Raw genomic sequence first — 11,284 nt, 5'->3', positions numbered from 1 at the left:
ATTGGTGCCATCACCATCTTGGACGATATCTGAATCTGGAGCATTGGATTGGATCTGGGCCATCATCTTGCTATCAGTATTCAGTGCAGGAGTTGACAAATAAGATCCATGACAATGATCCAAAAAGGTGGTACCATCGTTCCATATGTTTAACATATTTAAACCTCTATTAGTGTCTAATGCATTACTGACTTTTATGAAGGATATTTGTGTCACATGGTCTGGCGGTTAAGAAGGAATATTTTCATTCATGCAAGAGCATAAAGGGAGCTAAAGTCACTTTAGTAACGTGAAAGGATTTTCCTTGCTCCCTTTGCTTTTCCTTTTAAAACCCTCTGCTTTATTCTTGGTGGTGCAGTTGCTTTGTGTTAAAAACATTTGGCGCAATTTCTTTGTCCTTGCTAAAGAACAAAAGAATTTTTTGCCTGGTTAGAATGTCCAAAGTATGATTACTAAATGCCCATAAAAAAGAAGGAAACTTCTGAGAAGGAATACATAATATCCTAATTTTTTTTCTCCAGGTCCTACTGCCTGTTTCTTTTATGACGAGGAATGCTCGCTGAAGCGAGGAAAACCCCAGGTGGGACCCCACCACCACCCTGCCTTACGTGGCCCACCTTTGAAAGCTATGGATACACCTGTGCGCCAGTGGGGTTTGATTCAGTGCCTTCATCTTAGCACCCTCACAACCACCTCACTGGCCACGCTGGCGACCCCTACTGCCTGTAATGAAAGTTTCCAACTTTCAAACTAATGGAAGTCCAGAAAAAAAAATGAGGCATAATGAGGTGTATAATGGTTATCTTAAAAGCGTATAAAAACAGATAGAGTTCATGATGACTCTGTTAAAACCAAACCCAAAGTTGCACACCAAGAACAGAGAAAGAGTTCATGATGACTCTAAAACTATGTCCAAAGCTTGACAAGGTTTATAGCTGGCCAAGGAAAATTTCGAGACTAGGTTGGCTAGCTAACTTGAGACTCAGAGTTGGGGTCTTGATGCCAAAAAGATAACACTAAGATGAGACTAAAAGCAACCAAGTGCAAGTCTATAAAGGCTTAGGCATAATCCAAATCATGCTCTTGATCCAAGTACACCATGAAGTCATATATGTCAGTTTTCTATATTGAAGCAAAGAATCTCCAACATTAACAAACAGTTTCCAGCCATACTCATTTTTTCTCTATATGACCTTTTGATTTGTTTAATCATGCCAGCCTCTATAGTGACATATAGGAAGTTCCCCTTATCCTTCACTAAGCAAAAGCCTGCTCTCATACGGGAAAAAAAATAAAAAGGAAAATAAAAGACCCTTCCACAATATTCCTTCTCCTTTTGCTTTCTGAAAATCTCAAGTGAATGAACAGCTTTGCTTCCCAGTCCAAACTTGGGCTTCCATGTGGGGAGCCTTTGCTTATTTCCACAAAGGTAAAGAGCAAAGAAAGCATTAGGATGAAGCTGGTTGTTGAAGTTATAGATGCCCATGATCTCATGCCAAAAGATTGCCAAGGTTCATCCAGTCCCTTTGTAGAAGTAGATTTTGATAACCAGAGAGTCCGGACCCACACCATTGACAGAAACCTGAACCCAGTCTGGAATGAGAAGCTGCTGTTTCAAGTGAACGAAGCTGCTAACCTTCACAGCCAGAGCATCGAGGTCTGTGTATACAACGACCGGGGAGAGAATTACGGCCGAAACTTCCTCGGCAAAGTGAAAATTCAAGGCTCCAACATTGTAAGAGAAGGAGAAGTGCAGAGATTTCAGCTAGAGAGGAGGTGGTTTTTCTTGGCAGTAAAAGGAGAGATTGGCCTTAAAGTTTATCTTTCAAGTCAAGCCAAAACTCCACTGCTGCCACCAACAACAACACCTTCACCTGCTGCTGCTACTGCTACTGACAACTGCAGTGCAATTGATGCTTCTACTGACAATACCACAAAGGCTGATAGCCAGAATTCTATTCCAACACCAGCAGCAACATCACCAGAACTAATATCACTAACACCAACATCACCGGCAGCAGCAGCACCTCCTAGTCCTGCTAGACCAACTTCACCCCCTGCTACTGTTCCAGAGGAAATCAAAGAGCCTGTGGAGGTGAGAATTGAGACTACCCAACACATAAACAGGCAGCAAGTCTCACAGCAACCAAACAAATCTGTGGAAGAGAGACAGCCTGAAGGTGTGCCAATAATCATGAACCAGATACACCACCCTCAGGAGGACTACAAACTGAAAGACACTGCACCAAAACTTGGAGAGAGATGGACTGTTGGAGGGACTGGATGGACTGTTGGAGGGATTGGAGTCTGGGGGAGTGGAGAGAAGTTCACGAGTACTTACGATCTTGTGGAACAGATGCACTATCTCTATGTTCGAGTGGTGAAGGCTAAAGAACTTCCAACGAATGTCATAACAGGCAGTTGCGATCCTTATGCAGAAGTAAAGCTTGGCAACTATAAGGGGACAACAAGGCATTTTGAGAAGAAGCCTAACCCCGAATGGAACCAAGTTTTCGCCTTCTCAAAGGAGAAGATACAGTCCTCACTGCTTGAAGTGTTCATCAAGGATAAGGAGATGGTAGGAAGGGATGACTATCTTGGGAAGGTAGTCTTTGATCTCCATGAAGTGCCAACAAGGGTTCCCCCTGATAGTCCACTGGCACCACAGTGGTACAGACTAGAAGATCGGAGAGGAGAGAGCAAAGTGAAGGGGGAGATCATGCTTGCTGTGTGGATGGGCACACAGGCAGACGAGGCTTTCCCTGAAGCATGGCACAGTGATGCAGCGGCTGTTCATGGTGAAGGAGTCTTTAACACCAGATCGAAGGTATATGTCTCCCCTAAACTATGGTATCTTAGAGTTAATGTGATTGAAGCACAAGACTTGCAGCCAAATGAGAAAGGCCGGTTTCCTGAGGCCTTTGTTAAAGTCCAAGTAGGCAATCAGGTGCTGAAAACCAAAATGTCCACTCGAACCATAACACCTTTCTGGAATGAAGATCTCGTTTTCGTTGTGGCGGAGCCTTTCGAAGAGCAGCTTCTGCTCACTGTGGAGGACAAAGTAATCCCTTCACGGGATGATGTGCTAGGTAAGATCATCATACCATTGACACTGTTTGAGAAAAGGTTGGATTACAGACCAGTTCACTCCCGCTGGTTCAATTTGGAGAAGTTTGGTTTTGGTGTCATGGAGGCTGACAAGAGAAAAGAGCTCAAGTTCTCTACCAGAGTTCACCTCAGAGTTTGCCTGGAAGGCGCTTACCATGTTCTAGATGAGTCTACCATGTACATCAGTGACCAGAGGCCAACTGCAAGGCAACTGTGGAAGCAACCCGTAGGAATTCTAGAAGTTGGCATACTGAGTTCACAAGGGTTGCTTCCCATGAAAACCAGAGAAGCCAGAGGCACCACAGATGCATACTGTGTTGCAAAGTATGGGCAGAAGTGGGTCAGAACAAGAACCATCACGGATAGCTTCAGTCCTAAATGGAATGAACAGTACACATGGGAGGTCTATGACCCATGTACTGTGATCACATTGGGGGTCTTTGATAACTGTCACCTTGGTGGAACTGAGAAGCCAGGCACAGCAAGAGACTCAAGGATAGGAAAGGTAAGAATCCGGCTCTCGACGTTGGAAACTGATAAAATATACACGCACTCATATCCTCTGCTTGTTCTTCAACCCTCTGGTGTGAAGAAAATGGGTGAGCTTCAGCTAGCTGTGAGGTTCACATGCTTGTCTCTGGTGAACATCATCCATCTCTATGGTCATCCCCTGCTTCCCAAGATGCATTATCTGCACCCCTTCACTGTAACTCAGCTTGATAGCCTAAGGCACCAGGCCATGAACATAGTAGCAGCAAGGCTTGGCAGAGCTGAACCTCCTCTCAGGAAGGAAGTGGTGGAGTATATGTTGGATGTAGACTCCCACATGTGGAGCATGAGGAGGAGCAAGGCAAATTTCTTCAGGATCATGTCCCTCTTTTCTGGCATGATCTCCATTGCCAAATGGTTCGACGACGTTTTCCACTGGAAGAACCCCATTACCACAGTGCTAGTTCATGTCCTGTTCTTGATCCTCATATGGTACCCTGAGCTCATCCTCCCAACAATCTTCCTCTACATGTTCATGATTGGCATATGGAATTACAGGTTCAGGCCCAGGCACCCACCTCACATGGACACTCGCCTCTCGTGGGCAGAGGCAGTTCATTCAGACGAGTTGGACGAAGAATTCGACACCTTTCCAACATCAAAGCCACAGGAGATAGTTCGCATAAGGTACGATCGGCTCCGAAGTGTTGCAGGAAGAATACAGACGGTGGTGGGAGACATGGCAACACAAGGGGAGAGGTTTCAGTCACTTCTCAGTTGGAGGGACCCAAGAGCTACATGCTTGTTCACAGTGTTCTGCTTGATTGCATCCATTGTTCTCTATGTGACACCCTTTACGGTAGTGGCTCTGATTGTAGGGCTGTTTACACTAAGGCACCCAAGGTTTAGGAGCAAGCTGCCTTCAGTACCAAGCAATTTCTTCAAGAGATTGCCAGCTAGAATTGATTGCATGATCTGACAGCTACTAAAGCTGCTGCCTCAATGATTTCAAAGGGAAGGTAGGGGACCAATGTAGGTTATGCTCCAGGGATGTGGGGGTTGGTTGACTGCTTTTCTTTTGTATAACAGTATTTCATTCAGTTTCTGCTTTTCTGCTTACTGCTTTCTCTCTACTGAGCAAACCAAATGTTGTCTGATAAAATAATTACAGGAGTCCAATGGCTGAAAACCTGGAGCTCCTTAGGTGTTGCTCCCATTGTAAAATTATATTGTTTGTGTTCTCATCAGTGTGATAAATTACTTGTCCTGACTTACAGCTTTTTTCCCAATGCCATTTTTCTGAATTGAATGTAAGCCAAAGTTCACAAAAAGCAAAACTAGTGGGCGACACTTTTGATCTAGAGCTGGCTCATCTGATCTGAGACTGCCAACTCGTTCTCAATCTTCCAGTTCTATTAAATAGGCAGTGGGAAAAGAGGACTTTTCTGGAGTCCAACTTGTTACTTCAGAAGATGAGTTGGTCCAGCTACTCCCAAATCAGACCTGGGACTGCTTACTCAGATCACTGGACAGGGTCCAAAGCATAGTAACCAGAAGCTTCTTGCTACATGGGGAAACTCGCTTCCCTGTAAGCTCATTCCGAAAGTGGAAAACTTCTCACTTCTCCGGGAGGGAAAGGCACTGGAAAACCTGCTTCTAAACTCGATTCTCTTTAGTGAAAAAGCCCACTTTCTCTTCGTTGCCCAAATCAATTCTCTTTCGCTTTCTTAAAGTTTCCATCTTGTTACTTTCTACTCACTTTCTACATTTTTCATATTAGAAAATTATAATTTTTTTTATAACAAGCTTGCATGTTGGTTTTATATCATATTATATGTGTTCATGTCATTTCTTATTTACTTCTGCTAGCACTTCATATTGCTTTGTGTTTTCTTTTGATCTTCCATGTACATGCTTTTCCGCTTCTGCTTTATGCATCACTTCTAGTATCCATTTTGTTTCCTGATAACTATGGTCAAAAGTATGCATGGATCTAGAAGGCAAGTGGGTGCGGAACTAATCCACCGCACATCTTTGCTGAAATTACAGATTTGCTGATTTAAAATGCATGTCATAACATAGAACTAAGGCTGGAAAACAAGTTTGTACCACTCGTACCACAGCCCATGTCCAGCTCGTTTGAACTCATAAAATCTGACGAACAAACCGAACATGAACATAGGTGTCCAGCTTAGGTTCAGCTTGCGTATGCTCATTAAGTAGCAATAAATATATTTTAAATCATATAATATAGTGTAGAACAAATGATTGAAATAATTGGTTAGCAGGCAATAAGTTGAGCAACAAAACCTTATTGGATTTTTTGTAATCTCGTTACTTACTCTAAAACAATGTATTCTTCCTGTAAACGTCTAACCACCCCTACACAACGCAGCATTTGCAACCATCGTAAACTTATATAATCAACTGAATTGCTCCAAATGAAAGTGGGCCTTTTTAAGTGAGCACATTCATCCCGTATCATCAAACGAGCTCTTCAATTAAAGATGCATTAAATAATATAATAATCAGGGATTAACTCCAAAAATTGATGGGGAGCTATCAACATATATTGTATAATTATATGCACGAATATAAATGAACCTTTTCAGATGACATACCCATTTACCCTGAATGACGAGCAGGTTTTATGAGATTATCAGAAGTACCACGAGCGCAAGTGGCGAGTATACTAGACCCAAGGGGTTTGGCGTAGTGGGAAGGGGCCTAGACCGTTTGATGGGTAGTCTAGGTTCAAATCCCATGGTTGTCACCCCAGCATAAGGCAAAGTTTGGAGTTTTACGCCCACATGGACAGCAACCATAAGTGTGGTTGGCTGAGCCAGCACAGCTAAGTCTCTGAACCTGCAGCGGTTTCTCCAAGTAAAAATAAAAAAAAAGTGGCAAGTATACTGCCTTGAGATGGGATAATATTTGCAAGCACCACTTGCACATAAAATCGACCTTGCAAGTTGCAAATTCTGGATTTTGTTTTTCTTTTTTTATTAAATCTAATCCAAGGTTGTAGCCTTCGAATTTCTGACAATACAAAATCTGATTGTTGTAAATGCACTGATTTTTCCCAATTCAAAAAAATATATAATCTAAAGGTCGATTCTTACTAAATCGGCAATGCTGAACACATCCAAGAGGTATAATCTAGTTAAAACTAATTGAATCATGAGATTCAACAAGAATTAGGCAATAGAAGATATAGAACCAAAGTAGCTCACTGCTACGCTTGTGGAACTCAGTTTCTCAATACAACCCGACCTTTTTTAAGAATTTTTTTTTATGGAAACTTGACTTTTTTTATTGTATTTTGTCGCCCAAAAGCAGCCTTTGCAGATTATCATCGGTGTCACCATCATGAGAATCAAGCACAGCTACATATTTAAAAGTAGTTTTCCTACAAAGACTTTCTTAAGCATTTTCAATGCAAGCACGTTAAGTAGAAAATTGCATGATACCATTGTGATAAATCTCGTTCTCAGGAAAAATTAGGCAAGGAAAATCTTGAGATACTTTGAAACATTTGGGGGCACGTTCGGTAGTTTATTTCAAAACATGATTCAGAATCACATGGAGTCTCATGTGATTTTGAATCTCAAGCAAATTAGAAAGTGAATCTCATTTGCAAAGGCAAATGAGATTAACTTTCTCACAGCTTACCTTTTTATGTTTGGCTGCTTATACAAATGAGATTCACTGTCATTCAATCGAGAAAGTGAATCTCATGTGATCCAACCGAACATGCCCTTGGTTTTCTTGGGAGAAATCTCAGGAAAATATTGACATTGTTAAAATTTACATTAATATCAGGACAAAATCATGGCATTTTCTTATTGTTAACGAAAAAATTCATGGCAATTTCAAAGTATCAGCAATGTGTGTCATAGCATGACACATGATGATGACAATGATAGAGTTGACGCATAAAAAGATGCAAGCAATAGCAACCAAGTAAAAATCCTATAATTAAACTCTTTCCTACTTCCTACTGTTTGGCATGTTTGACAAGAATGAACAGCAAGATGAACCTGCCAATTTTTGCCGGAAATAGCTTAACACAAGTTAACATCAAAACAAAGAAATCTGAAAAGCATCGGATAAAGAAAAAAGGGTGAAAAAACATGTCTAGCTACTGAATTGCTTAATAGTCTCCCAACATTTTCTAAACCTATAACAATATGCAAAGAAAACATCACTAGTGACAAAAACTGGCTATAAAAGAACAAATGATGCAGCCAGCAAAAGTCAAAACTAAAAGAATACTTGCTCAGAGACAACAGTAACATCCTACTGTTAAAATAACTTCTTAAAACACAAGCTCATGGGGTTTCATGCCCGACCTCAGGGAAAATCTAGCTGCCAAATAAGCTTTCAAGTCTGAGACCGCCTCTATTGCAGGGATAAGTTGGCTGTCAACAGACTTCTGGTCATCCTTCCTTTCTTGTGGGAGGACCTTGGATTCCTGTAACAAAAAGATAAGCGGTGATAAAAAATGAGTTTAGAACAACAAACCAAACTACAAAAAACTTTATGCAGCTAGAAGATATTAGATATGAGGAACCTCTTTGCCGGCCTCAAAAAATTGTCCTTCTGTCTTCTTATTTTTCTTCTGAGAATCCTTTGTGAAGTATTTATCATCAAACTTCTCAACATTAACACCAGAAATGTCAATCTTAGTAGAAGTTGCTATGACATATGCCTGATTAACACGTCTCAGTGGTACACCATTCACCTTGAATGGTCCTGCAAACCACAAATAAAGTTAGAGTGGGTACAAACATTGAAATCAAAACCAAAGCATAATACAGTAGCTTAATCATCAACAAACGTGAGTCCAATAACTGAAGCAAGCTATCAAAACTGATATTGGCTCAAGATAATTTGTAATAAATCAGATATAAGAAAGTGAAATTAAGTTCATTATCGCCAACCGATACCAATATACAACAATGAACCATTAGACATTTATAATAAGGATAGTTCTGAGAATCAGATGAACAGAGAAAGGGTCTTGATGATTTTTCCATTTATTTGAAAGAGTTCAAAAGAATGACAAATTACTGAAAAATAACTGAAGAATGAAGAAGATTTTTGTGCATGAAATGAAAAACCATGCATAGCAAACATGAGAACAAGGTATCCAATAAGTAGAATTTACCAGTAACAAGTAGAAGCCCAGATGGGAGCTGCTTTAAGAAAACAACTCTCTTTCCCATAAAGCGTCCTGCTAAAAGGATTAAAACTGTTCCAGGACTGATGCTTGCCCTACATTCAACATAAGAAAAAGTAAAATCAAAATAAGATCACGGTTATCCAATAAATGGAAGGACTGATAACTCATACACCAATTGAAGAAAAAGGGCAGACATGTAAAAGCTGACTGAGAAAAAACATTTGAACTTGAAAGATAAAATAAAATAAAACAGACCAAATTTTGGACTTGAAATGGAAGGATTGAAAACTCTTTAACTTGTTATACCCAGTTCACCTTTGAAAAAATGACTACTGTTGAATATAAAAGGGGACATGAAAAACATAGTTTTGACCCATCAGAAGTAGTATCAACTCCAAAGACCCAAAACCAAACAAAACAAAGAAATCTGACAAATACAGAAGGACCATTCACAATGATTGAAGTAAAAAAAAAAGAGTTCCCCAGCAACTACCAAGCTGCAACCATCTCCACATAGTCCCAAGAAAAACAGGCTGACAAAAATAAAATACATGAAAGGATCATTCAAAACAGATGAAGTTCAAACCAATTTAACAGAAAAAGACAACTAGAAGGATTATATCAAAAAATGAGATAAGAAAAAGACAGACTTGCAGGTGCCAATATTTCATTTCCTATTACAGTATGATAATTAGACTCAATATCTATGATTGCCATTTTGTTTAATATTGTTTCATTCTCTTCTCCTATGGTTGTGAATCTATGTCAGAGGTATACTCCATTTTGACCACCGTTCTGTATCCCTTTATATACAAGTCATATTGGAACTTCATAGAAATGGCCGTGTCCCCGTATCTACAGCTGTATCCATGTGACATAGTCGTGAATAAATCATCAATTTCTTTTCTTTTGACCTCCTAAATGATTTGATGTCTTTTTTCTTCGTTCTTCTAGTTGACTATGCAAGCGAAAACCCCATATTTCTTCTCCCTCCCGAAATATATCAAATTTATCTAACAAATTAGAGATGCACAAAACCTCCAATATGCACCAGCAATACAAGACCAACAAATAAAAAATGAACTATCAAAAAGCATATACTAAAGGGATACATTCACAAAAGCGTGAGAACAAAAAAAAATGCAAACAACTGAAAATATCACACAAAGAAGATCAGACTAAAAAGAGCAAACAAATATCAACACGACCAATACACTTTAATCCCCACATGAAAATGAATGGTCAAGTGGTTCTTATGAGGCAGAATCATTCACTTACCCAGAAAACCAGGATAAGTCAAGCCATTGTTTCCTGCTCCATTGCAAAAATCCCAACTTATCCTAGTTTTGCAGATAAATGGGTGCATCCAGATCAACATGAAAAAAACTCCACTTACACCAACAAAACTTCAACTCCACCACGTAAACAAGCAGCCAAGTGGGTTTTTGGAAGCACCCACATGTCCAAAAAGCGAGAACAAGTTGGGCCATCGTATCCTGCTCCATGGGGCAATATCCCAACTTATCCCAGTTTTTCTAGATGGATAAGTGCATTCAAATCAACACGGAAAGACAAAATTCTGCTTCTTACCAACAAAACCTTAACCTCGACATAAAAAAAAGAGATCAACCAAGTGGGTCTTCAGAAGCACACACTTATCTCCAAAACCAGGATAGGTTGGGTAGATCAGTGGGATAACCTATTCCAGTTTTGTACACAAATGGGGTGTATCATAACATCCTAAACCAACTGCCACAAAGGGAAAAAAAAAGGCCATCAAATCACAAACCCCCACATCAATCGATTCCAAATACAACCCAGGAGATCGCTCAATGAACAGTCAACTATGAATCTCACGGGGAGTTTGATCCTGGCTGAGGATGAACGCCAGCGTAATGCTTAGCAAGCGATGGTTTTAAGGAAGAGGAGGAGAAGAGAGAAAGAAGCGACCTGAGCTTGGTGGGCTTGGACTTGCGCTTGTTGGGGATGGGCTTGGGAGCGTCGTCGGCGGGATAGTACTTAGGGAGCCTCTCAGCGGGCAGGGAGGGCTTCGGCTGGGGGTCGTGGCGGGGGAAGGAGCCGCCGTGCTTGGCCTTGATGGCCCAGAGACCCCTCTTGTGGTACATCTTCGACCTGGAGACCCTTCCGATGCCCTTGATCAGCTCCTTGTTCCTGCTCCCCCTCGCCTTCTTCGCTGCCGCCATCTTCGACTGCTTCTCTCTCTCCTCTTCCTCTTCCTCTGTTTCAGCAGCACTCCCCCAAAAAACAAAGAGGTAGAAGGGAAACCCTAGAGTGGGGTTATAAAACCCTAGCGGCGCTGTGTCTCCTGGTCGGACCTTCACCGGATCTGTGTAGTTGGGTCCGAACCGGGTCCGACTTTGATATGTTAGTTGGGTCGGGTTTGACCCGGATATGACCCGTACCAAACCCTATAGGGTCAGGGTTTGGTGATAAAAAAGAAGGTCCGATTAGAATCTCCGTCCGACCCACAGGGTCCGATTA

The 11,284-nt window shown here is 41.1% G+C and overlaps 2 protein-coding genes across 3 annotated transcripts; one reads left to right on the top strand and one right to left on the bottom strand.

Annotated features, from left to right (window-relative positions):
- Positions 1–1,453: 1,453 nt before the first annotated feature.
- On the top strand, positions 1,454–4,886 carry LOC149828976 (FT-interacting protein 1-like). 2 transcript variants are annotated; one of them, XM_090017019.1, is made up of 2 exons: positions 1,454–1,706; positions 1,770–4,886. In XM_090017019.1, the coding sequence occupies exons 1-2, from the start codon at positions 1,454–1,456 to the stop codon at positions 4,574–4,576; spliced, it is 3,060 nt and encodes a 1,019-aa protein (XP_089873145.1). In that variant the 3' UTR covers positions 4,577–4,886. The 2 variants fall into 2 exon arrangements, with proteins under 2 accessions (XP_089873145.1, XP_089873144.1); XM_090017018.1 differs by having other exon boundaries at positions 1,454–4,886.
- Positions 4,887–7,721: 2,835 nt separating this feature from the next.
- LOC149828975 (large ribosomal subunit protein eL6-like) lies at positions 7,722–11,052 on the bottom strand. Its single transcript, XM_090017828.1, has 4 exons — positions 10,733–11,052; positions 8,768–8,874; positions 8,171–8,352; positions 7,722–8,071 (listed from the first exon to the last, which is right to left on the bottom strand). The coding sequence occupies exons 1-4, from the start codon at positions 10,984–10,986 to the stop codon at positions 7,916–7,918; spliced, it is 699 nt and encodes a 232-aa protein (XP_089873954.1). The 5' UTR covers positions 10,987–11,052; the 3' UTR covers positions 7,722–7,915.
- Positions 11,053–11,284: the final 232 nt, after the last annotated feature.

This window comes from Nuphar pumila, chromosome 9, assembly GCF_984573655.1.
Source record: "Nuphar pumila chromosome 9, dmNupPumi1.hap1.1, whole genome shotgun sequence".
NCBI lineage: Eukaryota > Viridiplantae > Streptophyta > Magnoliopsida > Nymphaeales > Nymphaeaceae > Nuphar > Nuphar pumila.
Note: the sequence above shows the minus strand (reverse complement) of the source record. Positions and strands in the feature narration are given on the sequence as shown.